At 33.9% G+C, this 23,151-nt stretch overlaps 1 protein-coding gene across 6 annotated transcripts in view; it reads left to right on the forward strand.

The window, feature by feature from the left end:
• The window catches only part of LOC111147534 (SUMO1/sentrin specific peptidase 6), a 124,807-nt gene that overhangs the window by 58,260 nt on the left and 43,396 nt on the right, over positions 1-23,151 (forward strand). For 3 of the 6 annotated variants that reach the window (XM_022503604.1, XM_022503605.1, XM_022503606.1), the window contains 3 exons: positions 752-822; positions 12,558-12,703; positions 17,834-18,221. In XM_022503604.1, coding sequence (XP_022359312.1) covers positions 752-822; positions 12,558-12,703; positions 17,834-18,221 — 605 coding nt within the window. The remainder of the gene's footprint in view (positions 1-751; positions 823-12,557; positions 12,704-17,833; positions 18,222-23,151) is intronic. The other 3 variants (XM_022503608.1, XM_022503609.1, XM_022503610.1) reach the window with 2 other exon arrangements.

Genomic DNA, 23,151 nt, shown 5'->3' on the forward strand with positions numbered 1-23,151 from the left:
ACTTATGTGCTGTTTTAGAATCTTTCTTTACTAAGGATTATTTTCAAAATCCTGAAAATTGTATATGAAGTCTGACAATATAATGTATTTTTTAAGGTATAATTACATCTCCATAAGGTATTCATAGTATAAGACTAAAATACTTGTTCCAGAATTGCTGGTTTTGAACATAACATTTTTTATACTTATTTTGATATTTTCCTCAAGACTAGTATCTTAATCACCATTTATTCCCTTTAGTCACTTATTTTTTTTTTTAATTCACTGATTTGTTTTTAAACAGCTAAAAGCATTTACAGTAAAATTGGGTATGATTAAGCTGATTTTTTAATTCAGAAAACGTGTGACAATGAAGTATTACATATTCTTTTTTTAATGTGGTTTTTATAAATTGATTATGAAGGCAGTTCCAAAAGAAAACTAAAGTTTTGTGCACCATATAGCTTTGGTGACTACTTTGAAAGGACAATAATTTGGATTCTCTTAGTATTAACTATTTATTTGGAAGTCTGCTTGCTATGGGTTTTGACACATTAAGTCTAAATAAAATGTAGTCACTGTTCTTAGGGACCTTACAGTGTATTAAGCTTTACTATATTTGTATTATATAGTTTTATTATTTTATAGTATCACTTTTTTTATATGGCAAAGAAGTTATGGTTTGCCTTTAGTAAACATATTGTAAGTATTCCCTCAGCCTTTTTGTTTTGAAAATATTTTTTCTGTTAAATCTGTAAATTTCCTTTTTTAGGAAAGAATACCCTCCTCATGTCCAAAAATTTGAAAATAATTCTGTAAGGTTGAGTCGGCCTCAAGGTGTTGGTAAGTGTACAGTTTTACTTGTTAACACCTGTGAAGGGTTTTGAATAGTTGTATGAAAGGCAAAAGAGACACACACTGGTTTTAGAATATTCCCAAGTATTTAGATATATGTAGAAAAGCCTTTCTTATAACTGATTTGAAATCTTACTTTATTGTGACCTAAAATTATCAGGGAATAGTTGCACAATGAGATTACAGTGTGAAATCTTTTTTTTAAATTAGCCTTTTCATTAAATTCAGGGTCCACACATTTACTATAGATGGGTTATAGCTTCAAAATTGTTTTATTGAACTGTATTGTAATCTTGTATGATATAGTCTTAAATGGTTATGATCCTAAAATTTAGAATATATTAGGCAACCACTGAATTAAAAAGAGACCATACCTGATAAATTTTGTTAATAACATATGTTGGAAAATAGTTGTGCATAGAAATTCTTATTTTCATTGAAATAATCTTTTAATATACTCATACTAGTAAAAAAAATAAAGGCAAATAATATTTATGGAAAATATGTCACATCAAATTGATTTTTATTAGCTAGAATAGTGATTCTTAATCTGTGTGTCTTGTTTGTTCCAGGCCTTCTCTTGCTTAAACTGTAGCACTATTGGTTCATTTAAAAAATCTAATAATTTAAACTGGGTTTAATTAACTAATAATTTAAGCTGGTTTTTCCTGGTAGCTAGGAGTTTTTGTTTTTTTGTTTTTTGTTTTATAATCATATAATGTATTTTTATCCCCAGGGGTACAGGTCTGTGAATTGCCAGGTTTACACACTTCACAGCACTCACCATAGCACATACCCTCCGCAATGTCCATAACCCCACCCCCCTCTCCCGACACCCCTCCCTCCAGCAACCCTCAGTTTGTTTTGTGAGATTAAGAGTCACTTATGGTTTGTCTCCCTCCCGATCCCATCTTGTTTGATTTATTCTTTTCCTACCCCCCAGCCCCCCCGCCATTGCATCTCCACTTCCTCATATCAGGGTGATCATATGATAGTTGTCTTTCTCCAATTGACTTATTTCGCTAAGCATAATACCCTCTAGTTCCATCCACATCGTCACAAATGGCAAGATTTCATTTTTTGATGGCTGCATAGTACTCCTTGTATATATATACCACATCTTCTTGAACCATTCATCTGTTGATGGACATCGAGGTTCTTTCCATAGTTTGGCTGTTGTGGACATTGCTGCTGTAAACATTCAGGTGCACGTGCCCCTTCGGATCACTACGTTTCTATCTTTAGGGTAAATACCCAGTAGTGCAATTGCTGGGTCATAGGGTAGCTCTATTTTCAACTTTTTGAGGAACCTCCATGCTGTTTTCCAGAGTGGTTGCACCAGCTTGCATTCCCATCAACAGTATAGGAGAGTTCCCCTCTCTAGGAGTTTGTTTTTTAAAGCACCTATATTCTTTGCTGCTCTGAGTGGAAATCAAATCGTATATTGAACGTATCCCTATTTTATGATAAGAATATTCCAAACTTCATCCTTTCTTAATAACTTGGCAGTTATGAATTTGAATTATTGTACTTGGCACTACATGGTCATGCTCATTAAGTTTGTTAATAGTGACTACCCACTTCAACACTCATTCTGTTATACCTTAAATCCTTTTGGAACTCTACTGGATGCTGAGTCAAATGCTTTATGTTCATTATTTACTTTTACTCTAACTCATTATCCAAGATCCTTTAAGCTTAATTTAACTTTACCTCCATTGTGTACAGAGAAAATAGATGCACAGTGGGATTACACAGCTTGCTCACAGACATGGAGCTGGTATTGCAATGTAGGTCTATTTGATACCAAAGCCCATGCTCGTTACCACTATGCTTTACTGTTTTCTTGCTAGACCAGAAAGAGTTATTTCTAATCCTCAGAGAAGAATTGCACAATAGATACTATCATTCTCATTGCACAAATGCATTTTGGTGATATAAGTGATTTGGCCTATTACAGTTTTAGAGACCAGTCGGCCCCAGGTTTGTTAAAAATAATTTTTTAAATTTATTTGACGAAATTCATTAGGTGAGAATAATCTTTAGATTTTTTAAATTTTGAGATAATTTTTGACTTAGAGAAAAATTGTAGAAATGGTATGGAATACCATTTTTAGTATACCCATTTATCCTTTTACCCATTTACCCTTTACCTACCTTCCCCTATTGTAACATCTTACGTCACAGTAATACATTTATCAAACCTAAGAAATTGGCATTGGTATAACATTCTTAACTGAGCGATTTCACCAGTTTTTCACTAATATTTTTCCTCTAAAATCCAGTTTGGAATCTCATACTACATTATTTGTCATGTCTTAAGTTTCTCTGACAGTTTTGAATAACAATGATCAATTACTTTGTAGAATGCCTCTCAATTTTAATTTATATGATGGTGTCTTATGATTAGACTAAGGCTATGCATTTTGGCAAGACTTCTACAAAAGTGATATGTCTTTAAAACACATCACATCAGGGGTGATGTTGATGTCTGTTTATGTTAACCACCATCTCTTGGAGTTAGATAGTTTCTGCTGGGTTTCTCACTATAAAAGAAAAAATTTTTTTCTTTGTATTTAATAAAGTTACCTTGAGTGAAGATACTCTAAAACTACACAAATACCCTGTTTTTCCTTAAGCTTTCACCCACTCACTTTAGTATCCATTGGTGGATCTTGCTGGTAACTGTTATTACTTGGTATTTATCTAATGGTAGTTTTCTGTTTTCTTCATTTCTTTTACATTTATTAATGGGAATGCTCATGTAGGGAAAAGCTATACCTTCTCTCTTGTTTATTTATACCTTCCACCTCAGATAATATATTTAACTGTATTTAACTCATAAACTTTGTAGCTTTTGTGTCAGGAGGGTACATGTATACTTGAATATAGGTGAATAACAGTGCTATAATAATACTGCATATATTGTTGCATAAAGATTGCTGTTGCGTGAAGATTGCATTTTATTTTAGGATTTCCTTTGGAGATAGTTTTTAAAACATTGACAGTTCAAACTCAGGATTAGTAGTTGCTGCATAGCACCTAGAATAATTTTCTCCTAAAAAGAAATTAACTGTCTTTTTATAGTTCTTAACATATAAGGTGATATTCTCAATTAATTATTTTCCCCCTTTATTTTGCATTTAAGAGACACTTTCAATATGAATTTTGACAAGTTATAGTCATATGTCAGCACTTGGTAGCACTGATAAGCAGCTTTCTGGGATAAAATTAAAGCTTGTAAACAAGTATAATTTTTGGTTAGATCCACATATTCTGTTGCTTCTTTTGTTTGGTGTTCTCTGCATTTTCTCTAAACATAAAGACTGACAATAACTATATAACCATAAATTAAGATTTCTTTTCTGCTCCTGTTCTTTGTATCCACGTCACAGAGAATTGGTAGATGTTGAACATTTAATTATATTCTTAATGTAAATACATTATGATTACAACTTTAATCACCTGATTTATACTATTTAATTCATGTGCAGAAGAAAAATATACCCTTATTCTTAACCAATCTGTATATCTTTCATTAGCATCTTAATATATAACTTCCCAAGTTTTTTCTATGCATATCCCTTCTTTTTTTTTTTTTTTTAAAGCATTCATGCTATATATATGTACTGTTCTATAACTTGCCTTTTGACTTTGTTGTGATATTAAATCTGGTTTCTATACTCTCATTAAAAGATATGGGGCACGTGGGTGGCTCAGTGGGTTAAGGCCTCTGCCTTTGACTCAAGTCATGATCTCAGGGTCCTGGGATCGAGCCCCGCATTGGGCTCTCTGGTTGGTGGGGCGCCTGCTTCCTCCTCTCTTTCTGCCTGCCTCTCTGCCTACTTGTGATCTCCGTCTGTCAAATAAATAAATAAAATCTTAAAAAAAAAAAAAAAAGATAATGGAATATCAGGATGCCTGGGTGGCTCAGTGGGTTGAGTGTCTGCCTTTGGCTCAGGTTATGGTCTCAGGGTCCTGGGATTGAGTCCCGCCATCGAGCTCTCTGCTCATCGGGGAGACTGCTTCCCCTCTCTCTCTGCCTGCCTCTCTGCCTCCTTGTGATCTCTCTCTCTGTCAAATAAGTAAATAAAATCTTTAAAATAAAACAAAAAAAAGATATTAGATATCAGAGGAAAACCAGCATTGGAAACACAATCAAAAGAAGTATAAGAGTCAAATGGATGAGTTTACTTTTGGGGGACTTGTTTACAAGTTAATGTATCCAAGTCTGTGTAATTATTTTTTAATGAATAGTGACCATTGTATTTACATACCATAATTTAGTTTGTTTTCAGTGGTTTGGTAGTATATATATTATGATTAATAACTAGGATATATATCTTGTGTATTGGATCTATTATTTCCTTAGATTAAATCCCTAGTAATAAAGTTATAGGGACATAGTTTATAAGATTTATGATACGTTACTGCCAGATGGCCTTTTTTAAAAGGGTGTGTCAGCTTCCAACAAACAGCATTTGAGTATATCTGTTTTTTCATTCTCCTCCAGCAGCATTAGCTATTATCATTTAGGCATTGCCAGTCTGATAGGGAAATAGTATTTGTTTTTCCACATTTCCTTCATTATTGGTGAGGCATTACAATGGCCATTTGAATTTCTTCTTTTTTTCATGTCTATTGTGGCTTTGCCTGTTTATCACTTATTTAGCATAGCCAAAAGTGATTTTTTCTTTAAGGAGGTTGTAACGAGAACATAATACATGACTAGTTTTATTTGACATTGAAAATCAGTCATGGTGGCAGCTACTTGATGGAGAAAACTAACTGTTCTGGTTTGTCTTTATCTTTTGAAAGACTGTCAAAATAATTTAAAAGCAAATACATAGGAGCACCTGGGTGGCTCAGTCAGTTAAGTGTCATGATCCCAGGGTCCTGGGATTGAGCCCCACATTGGGCTCCTTGCTCAATGGGAAGCCTGTTTCTCCCTCTGCCTTTTGCTCCCTTTGCTTGTGCTCTCTCTCTCTCTCTCTTTCTGTCAAATAAATAAATAAAATCTTTTAAAAAAAATCAGCAAATGTATAACGAGAATAAAGATAGTTGTTTGTGTTCTGTTACTATCCTTGGGGTTTATATTTTCCAGCGTATTAGTCATATCACAACTAAACTGTCAAACAACAAAGTTAAGGACCTTCCTTGCCCCACTTTACCTCTAGCTTCTATTATTAAAATTTTCAAACATCAGAAAAGTTGGAAGACTTTTATGGTAAACACACATGTTGCTACCACATAGATTCTATAATTAACACTTTTCTATGGTTGCTTTATTACATTTATTTGTATATGAATTTATCTTTTCATGCATTTTAGAACAAACTGCAGTTGAGTAAATTGCAGACACCAGTACACTTTACTACTAAACACTTGAGGCATATCATTATTTACAGTTCAATATTTGTTCATAGTTTTCTTCTTTGAAATAAAAATTTACATACAGTGAAATGCACAGATCTTAAGTATACAGTTTAATAAATTTTAGTACACAAACCTTTCTAACTCAAATCCCTGTAAGTACATAATAAGATAGTATCATCACCTCAGAAAGTTCTTTCATCTTCCTTCCCAGTTAGTCTTCATTCCTGCCCTGTCAAAGGTAGTCATTGTTCTGATTTTTCCCTGCATAGACTAATTTTACCTATTCTAGAACTTCATATAAGTGGAATAATACATTATGTACTCTTTTATGTAAGACTTTTTTCATTCAGGATAATTTTGGGGGGATTGATCTGTGTTGTTGCATGCATTTGTAGTTTGTTCGTTTTTAGTATTTCATTATACAAATGTGCCAGTTTGTTTATTCATTCTCCTGATATTAGACCCCTGGGTTGTTTCCAGTTTTTGACTATTATGAATAAAGCTGACATGAACATTTCTTTTTATGGAGGACCTTTTTTTAAATTATATTAAAAATTTATTCTCTGTATTCAACCCGTTAATCACTTGTACTTATGCCATAATAGCTCCCATATGCTCACCTTTTCTGCTTAGCTGGAGATAGCATGGTATGTTAAAAAGATGTTGAGGGACAGCTGGGTAGCTCATTTAGTTAAGCATCTGACTTCAGCTCAAGTCATTATCTCAGGGTCCTGGGATCAAGCCTGTTTTGGGCTCCCTGCCCAGTGGGGAGTCTGCTTCTCCCTTCCCCACAGTCCTCCCCGCCAGCAGGCTCATTCTTTCTCTGTCTCTCTCTCTCTCAAATAAATAAAATATTTTAAAAAATAAAAAATAAATAAAAAGATGTTGAGCTAGAAAATCCAACAGGAAATATCCTAATCTTGGTGTTCCTTATTGTGGTCTTGGGTGAACATTCTGTTTTCTTCTTATCCCACTTTAATACTCATTGTATAGAAACTGCTTCTTATGTCTAAGTCTAACAAAGTAATTTAATTTTCATAGGAGTGATAACTAAAACTTGGCTGCTCTGGGCTAGAGTAGCTTCTCTAAAGATATTAGTTCTCTCAGATATTAGTTGTTCAGAGAAGCTTTCAGTTTCTCTTCTTTGTCTGGAGGCTAAGTCTTTATGTTTCTAGATGTGCGAGTGAATCAGTATTTCTTTGTGGCAAAGTTAAGGCATTTTCAGAGATGACACAATAACAGCATTCTTTTCACCCACGTAATTTCATCTTTTTAAAGTGTGTCATATAGTTCTGTCTTTTGTAATGTGATTCATTAATCCAGTAAACATTTTTCGAGCCCTTATTAGCTTGTGCAGTTTCTAGACACTGGGAAAATACGTGGCTAAAACATGACTTCTGCCTTTCAGAGCTGACTGTATAATGGGATGAAACAGATCAGTACAAATAATAACAGTAAATAAAATGAGGTGCTAATAGAAGTACAGATAAAATACTGTGGAAGCTCCAAATATTGCTTATGCATGCTTAGCGTGAGGCAGACATAGCTTAACAAAGAATAGTTTGAATTTACTTAGATAAATAGGGAGGGCTTTACTTGTGGAGACAGTAGCAATATATGTAAGAGGATGAAAGGAAAAACACTGGAAAAATACATCCCTTTGAAGTACAGTTTGTTTGGAAGACTGGAACATCAGCACAAACATGCTGTGTGAAGAGCTTTGGTTCTGAATTTTTTCCTTAGCTACTAGATTCATTGAGCTATTTTAAGCATTAGAATGATAGTCATTTTTTTTGTTAGATCACTTTGGCAATAGTGGGGAAGGATTTAAACCAAGCTCATTTGGAGTGAGGAAAATCAATTTGGCAAGAGCTAAGTATCTGAAATGTAGTGGCAGTGATGTTCGAGAGGAAGAATGAATTTAAGAGCTGTTAGTAGAATTCCTTGAATGTTAGGAAGGAGGTACAAGGAGAAGTCAACTATTACTTAGATTTCAGCTTTGATGTCCAGGAAAGTAAAGGTGTTTGAACGGCCGAAGGCTGAGAAAGTACAATGCACTTAGTGCAAGTCTATGTGATTATAATAATAAGAATATAGTCTTCTTAACACAGTATTGTATATCAAACTCAAATATTACACAATGTTGATTTCTATGTGCAGATAATCTTCTTATTTAAAAAAATTAAAAGATAGGATATTGAAGATAGGAATATGGAAGTATTTAACAAATTTGGGATTATGCAGGTAGAACATTTTGATTTGTAGATTCATTAACATGTTTTAGAAACATACATTATCTTCTTGCATACTTAAATCTTTACTGATAAAATCAGATTGTAATAAATACTGCCCCGTTTTTGTTGCTCACTTAAAAATTCTAATTATATCCCTAATGAAAATTAAATTTACATTGAAAAGTAATGAGGAAAATCCTTTCGTATTTCTTGAACGTAAAAAACCATTAGTTTAGTTTCCTTCATCTAAACAGTTGTAGCCAGTATTTGAATTAAAATTTTTTCTCATTACTAATTATTATTATTTTTTATTTTAGGGAGGGATGGGCAAAGGGAGAGTTTGTCACAGGGCTCAATTTCACGACCCTGAGATCACGACCTGAGCCAAAACTAGTAAGAGTTGGATGCTTAGCCTACAGAGCCATTCACACGCCCCTTTCATTACTAATCTAAGAAGAATAACTAACTTAGAAAAAATTGTGTGTGTGTGTGTGTGTGTGTGTGTGTGTGTGTGAGAGAGAGAGAGAGAGAGAGAGAGAGAGAGAGGGAGAGAGAGAGAGATTGATTCCGTTGATTGATTCAGTGTGAAAAGTACTTCTGCTGCCTTAGTAACAGAATAGCCTGAGGAGAATATTGGTACTCTTGACAAAAGTGGTCCACAGTGTGTGAGGAGATCTGGTGAGGAATGAAAAGTAGAGTAGAGCTACTAGGACAGGGCTGCAACTTAAAGTTCTGGTTATTCTTTTATTAATAGTATTTTTACTGAAGTATGGTTGACATAAAATATCACTTTAGTTTCAGGTGTACAACATAGTGATTCGACAACTCTGTAAATTATGCTGTGCTCACCACAAGTGTAGCTACCATCTGTCACCATACAACACAGTTATAGTTACATTGACTGTTTCTTATGCTGTGCCTTTTATCCTTGTGATTTATTCATTCCATAACTGGAAGCCTGTATCCCTAGTCCTTTTGACTCATTTTGCCCACCCTTCCCCCTCTTGGCCACCATCAGTTTATGAGTCTGTTTCTGCTGTTTGTTTGTTTGATTGATTTTTTTTAGATTCCACACGTAAGTGAAATTATGAAGTCTTTCTGTTTGATTTATTTTGCTTAGCAATATATCCTCTAGGTCTATATTGTCACTGAATGGCAAAATTTCCTTTTTGTGTGTGTGTATGTGTGTTTTTGTAAACATAGCAGTGGATAAATCATTTCAAATTCAATTTTTAAAAAAAATTCTTTGGGTACGTACCCAGTAGTAGAATTACTGGGTCCTGTGGTATTTCTTCTTTTTAATTTTTTGAGGAACCCCCATACTGTTTTTCATAGGGGCTATAACAGTTTATATTCCCAGTCATAGGGAGCAAGGATTCCCTTTCCTCCACATCCTCATCAACACTTGTTACTTCTTGTCTTTTTGATTAGCCATTCTAACTGGCTCGTGAGGTGCTATCTCATCATGGTTTTGATTTGCATTTTCCTGATTATTAGTAATGTTGATTCATCTTCTCATGTGTCTGTCTTTGGAAAAATGTCTTTTCAGATCCTCTGCTCATTTTTTATTTGGATTATTTGTCTTTTTGATTTTGAGTTGTATGAGTTCTTTATATATTTTGGATATTAATCCCCTATCATATAATATTATTTGCAGATATCTTCTTCTTCTGTTCGGTAGGTTTCTTTTTCATTTTGTTGATGGTTTCATTTTCTGTGCACAAGCTTTTATAGTCCTGGGGTACCTGGGTGGCTCAGTGGGTTGAGAGTTTGCCTTCAGCTCAGGTCTTGATTCCATGGTCCTGGGATCAAGCCCTGCATTGGGCTCCCTGCTCAGTGAGGAACCTGCTTCTCCCATTCCTTCTGCCCCTCCCTGTTTGCACTTGCTCTCACACATTTTCTCTCTCGCTCTCAATAAATAATAAAAATAAAATCTTAAAAAAAAAAAGAAGTCCCCTTAACATTTCTTATAAGGTAGTTTAGTGATGATGAACTTCTTTAACTTGTGTTTGGGAAACTCTTTAGCTCTCCTTTAATTCTGAACATGTAGCTTGCCTAGTAAAGTATTCTTGGTTGTGGGTTTTTCCCTTTCATCACTTTGAATATAATCATACTACTCTCTTCTGGTCAGCAAAGTTTCTGCTGAAAAATCAGCTGGTAGCCTTAATGTGGTTTCCTTCTTATGTAACTATTTGTTTTTTCTCCTGCTGTTTTTAAGATTTTCACTTTATCTTTAATCTTTGAGATTTTATTATGTGTTTTGGTATGGACCTCTCTGGCTTCAACTTGTTTGGGGTTCTCTCTCTCTGCTTCTATACCTGGATATCTGTTTCCTTCCCCAAGTTAGGGAGGTTTTCAGTCGTTATTTCTTTAATTAAATTATCTGCCCCTTTTTTTTCCTTCCTTGGGACCCCTATAATATGAATGTTAATTATACTTGATGTTAATATAATTGATGTTGTCCCAGAGGTTTCTTAACCTGTCCTTTTTGTTTGTTTGTTTGCTTTACTGTTCAGCTTGGGTAGTTTGCATTACCATATCTTCCAGATTGTTCATCTATTCTCCTGCATTCTCTAATCTGATGTTGATTCCCTCTAATGTATTTTTAATTTCGGCAGTTGTATTCTTCAGCTCTGATTGGCTCTTTTTAAATTTTTTATCTCTATGTCAGAGTTGTTGTTTTGTTCATCTGGTCTTCTTTCATGTCCAGTGAGCCTCTTTATGACCACTACTTTGAATTCTTCATTGGGCAAATTATGTATCTCCATTTCATTTAGTTCTTTTTCTGAGGTTTTGTCTTACTCCTTTTGTTTGGAACATATCTCACTGTGTTCTCATTTTTCTGACTCTCTGTTTGTTTCTTTGTATTGGGTAGGTCACCTACTTCTGATCTTGAAAGCAGTGGTATTATATAGAAGGCATCCTATGAGGTTGGGTAGCACATTAACCCCAGTCACTAGAAACAGGTCCTCCAGGGGTATCCCCTGTATAGGTTGTGTGTATACCTTCCTGTTGTGACAAAGCCCTGACTTTTGTGGGTATACTGGTGAGCAGGGCTGGCTGAGAGATCTGGCTGTGGCTGTGGTGGCCTTGCTGATGGGTAGGGTTAGCTCTTGGCACACCTGGCTGAGAGGTACAGCTGTAGCTGCTGTGTGAGTCTGCTTGTAGGAGAGGCACTGTCCCTGAGGGGTTGCTCACTGGGTGGGGTGTTGTGGGAGGTGCTTTGGAGGCACACATGGGGTTTGGCTGCTTGAGTCAGGGTGGATCCACAGGCAAATGCTGGGGAGGAGTAAGCAGTCCACTATAGTAAGATAGATAGATAGTATTATAACTGGCATCTCCAAGTGTCTGGTCAGCTAGACTGAAGCGCAAGAAAAAAGGTGCTTCCCAGTATTTTTATTCTTGGAGAAACCTCCTATATATCCCTGTTCCTTCCATACCTGCCCTAAACTTAGTCGGTGAATCTCTTTCATGTATAACCCAGGTACTTTTCAAAGTGCTAAGTGATATAATGCACTAGCTCTTTAAGAGCAGAGTCTTTTTTCCTTATAGTCCACCAGCTTTCGCAGAGTTAAGGCCTACTGATTTTCAAAGCTCTTGGAGTTAATCCTTGATGATTTTCAAAGCTAGGTGTTATGGTGGCTTGTCTTCTTGGTTGGATTCCCAGAGTTAGGGTGCCTAACTTGATCCCCTCACTCCTCAATGAGAACTAATATCCATCCCACTTTGGGGTTGCCTGCGGGGGATTTTGTTCCAGACTGCACCGCTGGCCCTCATACCCTTCCTTTTCAATGTGCCTTTTCCTTTATTTTTTTTTTAACTGTGGAAGATCTGTTCTGGTAATCTTAAGGTCGTTTTCAGAGTGAGTTGTATTGTATGTAGTTGTTGCCTTGGTGCCTGAGGGAGGAAGTGAGTTCCAGATCCTCTAACTCAGCCATCTCTCCCTCCTTCCAAGTTTTGGTTACTCCTTATTATATACATTGTGAAACATTAATTTATTTTAACCAAAACGTAAGAATTTTACAATATAAATTAGCATTGTTTATAAGCAAAGATCATGAGGAATTTATTAAATTTCATTTCAGTACTTCTGTTTTTTCCTCCTTCCTTTAGATCGTGTAATGAAGAAAGCTGAAGAGTCTGAATCACACCTGGAGTCTGAAATTAAAAGGAAGGTACCACAGAAACGTCACAGTAGCACATATCAGTCTCCACCTGCTCTGTCTCCTGCTTCAAAAAAATGTTTAACTGATTTAGAGGTGGGTGGAGAAATTACTCTTTGTTGTTAATCAGTTGATATTTTTATCAATACTATTTTTAGTACTTACTAAATTCTAGGTGATCTTTTCTTAACAGGACTAGAAAAGACCTAGAAAAGTTATTTAAGCAAACTTTTCTGCCTTCGTTATGTCATTTTTTTTCACTATCCAAAATGTAGAATACCTGTCTTCTGAAAACAATTGATCATTGCCTTCCTGCAACATACTCCAAATAATAGCTCTCAACCAGAAATATTTGGAAATAATTTAAAATTTACAAAAAATTGAAGAAATAACAAAAAGACTGTCCATATATTCTTCTACTAGATTCTCCAGTTTTCCACATCTGATATATTGCTTTCCCTGCCTTCCTTCCCCCTTACCTCTGTGGTGTGGTGTGGTGTGGTGTGGTGTGGTGTGGTGTGGTATGGTGTGATATGGTGAGGTGTGGTGTGGTGTGTGTGTGTGTATGTTTCTGCACCATTTGAGTATAAGTAACAGACATGATGCCCATTTAACACTTAATACTTTAGTGCATGTTTCCTTAAAAAAGCCAGGGGGTAGAGAGGAGGCATTTTCTTACATAATCGTAGTGCAACTGTCAAAATTTTTAAATTAACATGGATCCAAAATTACTGTCTTATCCACAAACCCCATTCAAATTTCACCTAATTAATGTCCTTTATCAGAACAGGATCTGGTTCAGAATTGTGTTATATTTAATTGTATGATCTTTAGTCTTCCTTAATCTGGAATAATTCCTTAGTCTTTCCATGTCTTTCATCACCTTGATATTGTGGAAAATATGATGTTTCTTCATGATTTCTTCATCCATTTTTCAGGAATTCTCTGAAGTGATTCTGTAATCTTACCATTACATCGTATCAGAATGCATACAATGTTGATTTTCAGATTATAACTTTTATCTTAAGATGTACTTTCCCAGATTTGTCCACTGTAAAGTTAATTAGTGGGTATTTCTTATTTATTAATAAGATGAATTAATGTAAGGTAAGGTACTCTACCAGTAGCTCATGAATTAAGGATGAGCTACTATAAGGTAGAGAGTTTCCTTATCTTACCTTTACTTAATGTATTCCTTTATATCAGCACAGATGTATAGATTCCTTTTTTTTTTAATTGAAGTGTAGTTCACACAACATGGATTCTTACTCAAAAAAGTTACATTCTGTCACTGTTATTATTTTGATGCTTAAATTGTTCCAGTCTTATCCCCTGGGAAGTTATTTAAGCTGTCTCCTCTTTCTTTTTGACATATCCACATCATTCTTTGAGTACTGCCCTTAATTTTTGATGTAACCAGATGGTCTAGACTTCTTTGTATTTTCTCTGTCTCGGTTTTACAGTCATTCATTTCTCCAAGGACCCATTGTTCCTATTAGGTTATGCTCATTGCTACTTGATATCAGGTTTATAGGCCCTCTCAGTGGACAAAACTAGTAAATATATGTGTGTTTATATGTTAGTATTTAGTACATGTTAAAATCCATGAATTCATCTGGAGCTGCCTTGAGATTGAGTTGAGGCCAAAAAAAAAAAAAAAAAAAAAAAGCCCTCCCTGCCAAAATAATAAAATAAAATTCATGAATTCATACTGATAATTCCTATTCTAGTCTAAAACCACAGTGTTTATCTTGGTCTTTACCACTTTTCATGTTTGTAACTTCCTTCTCTGACTGAGAAACCTGACTTCCATCATGTCCAGTGTATTTACTTATTGATTTTAGTTGCTTTTTATTTGATTATTTTCCTGGCATACCAGCCTAAGCTAGGCTTAGGCCGTACTGGCATTTCCGCACTACCTTGCCCACTGCTTGATTCAGGTGAAGAAGAAAGAGAAAAGACAAAAGCTTTTCCCCAAGACACACCATCCTTCCCTAGGGATGCAAGCTGAAAACCTCAGAATATATTTAACATCCAAAATAAATCTTCCTTTTACTTTTCACTTCCATGCCAGTTGTTCTTATTCTGTTCTTAGTGAACATAAAGAATTGATTCTAGACACCCTCTATGTAATTTATAATTCTTAGACAAGATTAGTGGAGTTTTTTCCCCACATGTAGTCTGTGAAATGCTATGCTTTATGCTGCTTAAGGAAACATAGTCTTTGATATTTGATGAGATTTTACATAATAAGACTCTTTGCTAAAAATGATGTCTCAGTGGTTCTCAATAGAGACAGACTCATTCTTACTAAGTGTAATTGGTTATTATTTATGTATAAAGCCTAGCAGATAATATGTATTAGTGATTTGGATTTACTTTATTTTGTAAAAGTCTACCTACCAACAGGGGGAAAATGATTCTTTAATTAGTCTTTATTTTCCAAAAGAAATTATATCTAACATGAAATTGTTATGGAAAAATACAACTTTATACACACTTCACTAAAAGTAATTGAGCAGTATTGAGATTCTGGTTTTGAGATCACTAGGTTGATAAAATTCTGAAACTCTAGTTTTTATCATGGAAAATTTAACATATATTTGGTTCAGTTAACCTGCATTTTGTTTTTAATTGTTGAAAGTAGTTCCAAGGTATGTGTTTCTTAGCTGATGGAAGGCATATGATAGTAGCTCACTGTTTATTTCATTATGTATTTTAATATCAGAAACTTTAATAGTATGTGCTTTTTGTATTTAATACCAATTTTATAAAAGGAAATATGTGGAAGTATTACCTTTTCATGAGGTCTGTTCTTTGAACTATGTCCTATTAATCTTTATTACAGACAGTGAATAATTAGAGTCAGTCAATACCCAACTTGATCATTTTCATTATGAAAATAGTTGAGTTTAGATTTTTTCTTAGACAGTTAGGTATTTTAGTGCAGGGTGGTATATAAATGGAAACTACTCCTTTATTGATGAGTTTGCCTTTTAGGTGCAGTGGAACATGGCCAACCATTTGCAGTTCATCAGTGAATAATTGCATTATTTCATTAATATACAGTTGACTCTTCAGCAACACAGGAATTAGAAGTACTGATCCCCTGAACAGTTGAAAATATTCATTCAACTTTCAACTCCCCCAAAACTTTATTAATAATCTACTGTTGACTGGAAGCCTTATCAACAACAAAGGCAACTAACACATATTTTTGCATGTTATATTATATACTGTATTCTTACTATAAAGTAACTTAGAGAAAAGAACATGTTAAAATCATAAGAGAAAATGCGTTTATAGTACTGTACTGTATTTATAAAAAAATCATCATGTAAGTAGACCTGTGCAGTTCAAACCTGTGTTGTTTAAGGTTTAACTAAACTATTAATTTTTTGCCTTATGATAGGCTAAAATTTTGGAGTTAGATAGTCTGTCCAATATTTGTGTCTAACCAGTTGTTTGCATACTTTGCCTGCTAACTATGTGTCCTAAATACACGAGGCGCTATCAAAAGTCCTATGAGAAAAATAAATTCCTTAGACCTACACTCTACCAGTAGTATAACTGAATTGTGCTATGTACTGGCAGAGAAAGAATGTTTTTGTTTTTGTTTTTGTTTTTGTTTTTTTAAATTCACCTTTGCTAAGATAGTGAGCTGATGTTCTACTAAGTTCACCTTTGCCTTGGTTGAAGCTTGGTTTCATTCTTTGTTGTTATCTGGGGTAGATTCTTGAATAGGTAGCATGATAAAATAGAACGGCTTTGTTGTGGGCCATGTAGGACAAGGTAAATAATTTTTGTCAGTTTTCCCATCTTTAAAACAAGGAGATATAAGACAGTATGCCGAGTTTTAGACTTTTTTCTACATATTTTTTAGTTAAAAATTTACATAGAATAAAATGTGTAGAACTTAAGCATTAGCTCAATGAATTTTGAAATTTATGTTTACACAAGTGATCATATATAACTACCACTTAAGGTCAATCCTGCAACTGCTTGATGATTTCTGTCACCTAAAAGACTTTATTAAACAACTGTGTATTCTCTTATGTATTTTTAAGTTGACATTCAGCAGTTTTTGTTTCAAATATAAATGGTTACATTGGATGTAGTAGTTGACAAAATGAAAGGAGTAATAGAGTAGTTAACTCACTTTGTATATGGATCTGGTAGCATCCAAATACTATAGCACTTAATAATTACAGTCTCTCTCATCTCCCTGCTAGAAGTATTTATCCACTTATTTCCTATGATATAAGGCTTGAAGTGTTTAAAAAAATTTCTTTTTGATTGAGTTATTTTGATTATTAATAGTAGACTTTGATTAAAACTATGTTATAGTTTGATAAGTACCTATTTGACATAAAAAGTAAAATTATTAGAAATGCGTGTCTTAATTAGAGACATTGACTGTTTTTCTCAATTTCTATGTCCATGAATAAAGATTATGTTGCATATTCAGACAGGGTTCAACATCTCTTCGTGTTTTTCCTTCTTATAGTCATATGTGCTAAAGAACCTTTTTCATGTAAATAAGTACATGAGTCTGAAAAGAATCCTTGAACTCCTAAATTATATGCCCCAAATCACAGGAAGCTCTACCATCAAAAATATTTTTAATAATCTCACAATTGTAACCTAGATTAGGCCATCCTTAAAATATTTTTGAAGCACTGTCTTAAAAATCAGTTGTCTTATAAAAGTTTTTGTTAAACAATATTTAGAACTGATTTTATCCAACATTTAAAATTGTCCTTTTGTTTGGTTTCGTGGTTTTTATACTCCAGAGCAGTATGCCATTATAGTATTTCACATGGAAGTTGGGCTTTTTTTAAAACTATGGGAACAGTTCTGGCAGGAGGTAATTTTCCGTCAGAGGCATAATCAAGTCAGGTTTTGGAATGATATGTGGAAATTGAGGATTTAGATATTTAAGATTATTTATGCTCTGTATACCATAGAAAACCTTTATGTAGCCATTAAGAAGTATGCATGGCCCATTGTGAAGACTGTTGGGACTAAATGGTCCCAACAATTCCTTCCAGCATCCTGATGCTAAATCCCAAGTAACATGATGTATTTCGTAGTTAGCATTTTGTGGTAGCCTTGGTGATAATGATGGGGAGTAAGACACTTAATTTTGAGATCTTACTTTTTATTCCATGATGTTGAAATAAAATGCCAAAGTCTTTTTTTTTTTTTATTCTTTTGGAACTTAAGGTTTCTAAACAGTGTGGATATTGTCCAAAATGTGGAAAAGAAAAGGAAAATCAGACCAAATGCCAAAGTTGTGGTATTCTTTTTCCTAAGGATTTGCAAAGAAATTGCAGACAAGCTATAACTTTGAGTGAATCTTCTGGACCATTATTAAGAACATCAATTCATCAGAATTCTGGAGGACAGAAGTCACAAAACACAGCATTATCATCCAAGAAGTTTTATGGCAACAGTGTGGGAAAGATTCCAGTTGATATTATTGTGAATTGTGATGATAGTAGACAGAATTATTTACAGACTAATGGGAAAGTCATTTTATCTAGGGCAAAAGTAGCCAAAATCACAAACCTGAAAGAAAGGAAAACAAGCCTGTCAGACCTAAATGATCCAAGTAAGTATTTTACTCCCTTTAGTAATACTTCTATCAATCCAGTATTTTTTACATATATTTTTAATGTGAGCATGAGCATATTTGAGAAGCGTAGTTTTAATAGGTATCTCTTGTGTCAGTTATGTAACATGTTTTTTGGGTAGATGATTAAAACTGTCTATGTAGTTGGAAAATAACTGACTTTGTTCTCATCCTGTCCATCTTAAATAATTAAAAAAAGAAAAGCACAGACCTTGGCCCCAATTAATCATAGGTCAAAGGCCAATTATGCCCAACTTTCTAACTTTGGTTTGGTTAATTTAATCTCTCTGATTTGTAAGTGGATTATTTTCTGCCTGACAGTGTTTTTGAGGAAGTAAATAAAATTTAAACTGCCTAGCATAGCCCAGTAAATAAAATATTTGATACATAGAAAGGACTCAATGAAAACTAGTTCCTTTTACTCTTTTACTTTTACTCTTCCCCTAAATCTTTTTCCTGCCTTTAGACATAGGTATATGTGTATATGTGTGCATATGAAATGCAGTCCTGTTTGTAATAAATAGCCAAAGTCTGGCATCAGAAAGTAGTTGTATAAACTACAGTATACAGAGCTGTAAAAGGAGAGAAAGATCTCACTTAATATTCTGTAGAGTGATTTCTAAGATCTTTAATAAGATGAATAAAAGCAAGGTACAGATCAGAGTGAGTATGTGCTGCCCTTTGTTTGTGAAGGGCAAGAGAAAATATAAGGATTTTTTTTAATGGAATGATATACCAGAAACTAATTTTAAAAGGTAGTTGGTTAGAAGGGAGTAAACAATGTAGGAATTAGGGATAGATGTTACATATTTCCAGACAAACTCTTTTTTTGTAGATTTGACTTTGGAACCATGTAAATGTTTTATATGATTATAAAAACAAAATTAAATTGGAAGTTTAAAAAAAATCAAAACCAAGATGAAACTAATGAACCTATTTATGTATCTAGTTGGTGGCTTGAACACACAATTATTTCGAATGAATTTAAATTAATACTGTGGCTATACATTCCTAATGTGATACATTTTAAGGTTAAGTAGAACTGCAAAGAAATCCTAAATGTACTTAGTAATATTGTTAGTAATAATACTAGTATCGTTACTTTTAAACACATATTGATAAAGCAAATAAGCAGTTGTATTATATATATGAAACCAAGATTTTCAGTTTTAAAGAGTTGAAAAGTAAAATCAGACATGTAAAAATTACATAATTTTAAATTCAAATTGGAGATAATAGTGTGAGATTATTATAATGTATTCTCTTAAATAGAATTGAACAATCCTAGTTCCCATATTTGTGTTTTTGAATACCATTTCTCACTAAAAATAACTAGAACTTCCAGAGAAATGGCTGACTCCAAGTCCAGAGCAGGAGTCTGTTTAATAGATCTAGATCATCTACTCACATCAGGAAGCATTGGAAATAGTCAAAAACGACTGTGGACATGTGAAAAGGACACAGGAGCTAAAAAGAAAGGGCTCCTACTGACCAGTAATGGGACTACTTAGGTCACAAAAGGTATCGTGACTACTACCTGTCAAATATGAAATTTGAAAATGAAATGAAAATGAAAATTTAAAATATGTCAAATATATTAAAATTAATTAGCTCATAATAGTATCCCCTTTGGTCTCCCAAAAGAAGACAAGCTCTCCATTGGTTACCTTTGGAGGTTGCTTAGATTCCAAATCATTACTTTAAAAACTGTTAAATAAAAGGGGATAACATTTTTAAAAAATTTTTAACCTGGGAAATATGTCAAGTTCTATTTTAATTCGATTCAATGTAAAAACCTTAGCTCATACCAGTACATTAGCTTATTTTTCAAAAAGAACTTGGGTTCCTGGGTGGTTTAGTTGATCAAGTGTCCAAGTCTTGGTTTTGATTCAGGTCATGATCTCAGTCAGGGTCATGAACTTGAACCTGACATCAGGCTCCACGCTCAGAGTCTGCTTGAGATTTTCTCTGTCTCCCCCTGCCCTTCCACTTGTGCTCGCTCTCTCTCAAATAAATAAATAAATCTTAAGGGGAAAAAGAAGAGAACTCAATTAAAAAAATGATTACTGTGTGATGAGTGTCCAACCAACATTTGGTTATATTATGTTGGTGTTGGTATTTGATGAATTTTATGATGCATTTTAATGTTATACCAGTACAATATTAAATATTGTTAATGTCATTTGAATCTTTTCTAATGATGAGGTTTTTACTTTTTAATGGTTAGATATGAAGAAAACTCTCACTAGGTAGTTACTGGGTACTATTACTGAAGCAAATGTTGTATAAGAAACTTAACCATCCAGAGGAGATTTCTAGGATGAGAGAACTGGAGGTTAATAAATAAGGCTAAGGTGATAAGAAAAAAAACAAAATAAATTTATGTGGTTTTGAGGTCCTCAAGTGGTTTACTATTTAGATCTTAACCTAGGACCATATCAGCCATGAATTAAAACCAAAAAGCATAAATTTCTTTCCCTCCCCTGCTCAAAGAAGGGAAAAAAAAATAAAGACTAAGTATTTCCCATTAAAACATAGAGAAAAATGTTTTAAGAACATTTTGTATTAATAATAAAAAATAACTTATTGAATACTATATGCCTTACTTTCTGATAAAGGTATATTCACTAACCAATTTTGGTTTTTATAATCATGTGAGGTAGGCATGAATATATCCCATTTTATAAATGAGGCAGCCTAGGCTTAAGGAGATTAACTTCTTGATATTATATATTTAAGGACTGTTGGAGTTTAGATTTTAATAAAACAAGTTTTTCTGGTTCTAAAGTCTTCTTTCCTTATCTACTTAATCATTCTTAAATTTATATTCCTATTAAAGTAGTTTATTGTAATGAAACTTATATTAGGTCCTGGGTGGTCAAATAAATAAAATGTACAGTGTCTCAAGTAGTGGTGATAAATTCTGTGTAGAAAAGTGAAGCAAGGTCCAAGGAATAGAGAGTGATAATTGTTAGGTGTCAAGATGAGGAAGGGTGCTATTTTAGATAGGTGGTAAAATAGACACCTTTGATAAAGTAACTTTTGAAGAGAGCCCAGAATGAAGTAAGGAGAAGGGTGTGGTAAGAATGAAGTAAGAAGGATCTATAGGAACAAGATGGAGTATAAGCACAAAGATCCTGTATTAGTGTGCTTGGTTTGCCATTACAGAATACTGTAGACTGAGTAGCTTAAACAACAGATATTTATTTTCTTACGTTTCTGGAAGCTGCAAGTCCAAGATCAAGGTGCCATCGCTTTGTAGACAGCCACCTCCTCACAGTGTCTTTACATGGCCTTTCTTCTATGCTTGCACAGAGAAATCTCTGCATTTCTTCTTCCTATAAGGACACCAGTCCTATTAGATTAAGGCTACACTTTCATGACCTCATTTAACATTTATTACCTTCTTATCGGCTATATCTCCAAATACAGTAACGGGGGGTTAGAGCTTTAACATATGAATTTTGAGGGGACACAACTTGTCCATCATAGATGTTGATGCAGAATCTTATGTATCACATAGAATGTATTCTATATACAGAATGAAATCAGCTATGAGAACAAGATTTTTAAGTATATGGTATCTTTGCACACTTCCTGTTTGCTTTGCAAGTATGGTGTCATTGAGCACAATCCTTATTTATTTTAAGTTAATAAAACAAGAACTATGTAGTATAATTCTATCTGCTGCAGCATTGGGGCTTTAAATGGATTTTTTTTTTATAGTGGATATAGAGGTTTTTAGTGTCCCTGAAGCACCATTAAAAAAAAATCAATAGAACAGTTTGCTTCCCCTTTCATATGTATGTTTCTGTATTTTTTTTTGTAAATAAATGATGTAGTTCATGAACTTTTTTTTTAAAAGCTTACATATGTCAGGCACTGTGCTAAAACCTTTTATGTATTAAATCATTTGTTTTTGTGACAATTCTTTGAAATAGGTGCCATTTTTGACCCTAATTTCACAGAGAAGAGAAAATGAGCTAAATAGTAAATTAAAAAACCCTAACTTTCAAATATGTATAAATCTGCTTAGACCTAGTAATCTGGCTTGTTAGGTTTTTTGTTAATGAAATAGTTCTGAAAAGATCCAGTTTAGCATTTGCTTCTGAGACTAGACAGCAAAATAAAAAAGACAAATGGAGTGATGCTGGGATTATGGTTTTCTGGGGCATGTGTATTATTCAAAAAATATTAACTAAACATTTACATGTGGGATTCTAAAAAAGAAAATTGCTTCTACAAGTTATGTGTTCTTCAGTATATGATTTTTGAATTCTTTTTCTTCTCCAGGTGGTTTTAAACTCAGGAAATATAGCAGTAAACAAGGCAGTGATTCTGCTCTCTCAAGTTTATATGTAGTGGGGAGAGAGCAAATAAACATCTACAACAAAAAAACAAAAGAAAATGTATATCATTTGTTGTGAATATGCCAAGTACCTATGCGCTTACTTTAAGTTGGGTAGTCAATCAAAAAGCTATTTGATGACAAAAATGCAAACATTGTGAAGTTTGAGGAACAGAATATAAGTGGATGGTGTGCCTGGAGCAGAAAGAGGTGGAAATGGTGTAGTGTAGGAAAATTGAAGTAGGCAATGGCCAGATTATGTATATTTATAAACCATAATAAGGAGTTAGGGTTTGACTCAAGTGCATTGTGGGTGGCTCTTGGGAGTAATATAAAAATGGGGTTGATAAGACCAATAATGAGTAGAGGGTCTAAGAGCAAATTCCCTTCTTAATATCTTCTCATGCCCATATTCATTTACTCCACAGAATTTACTGAGCAGTGCACACAGGTCCACATTGTCCCAAGGACCAATTATGATTTTAGTGATTTCCTGTGTGAAATAAAATTATTTAGTCACATGGAGTTTCACATACATTTAAATGCATGCCATTTTTTGAA

This window comes from Enhydra lutris, unplaced genomic scaffold (assembly GCF_002288905.1).
Source record: "Enhydra lutris kenyoni isolate GAN:26980312 unplaced genomic scaffold, ASM228890v2 scaffoldscaffold17, whole genome shotgun sequence".
NCBI classification, from domain to species: Eukaryota; Metazoa; Chordata; class Mammalia; order Carnivora; family Mustelidae; genus Enhydra; species Enhydra lutris.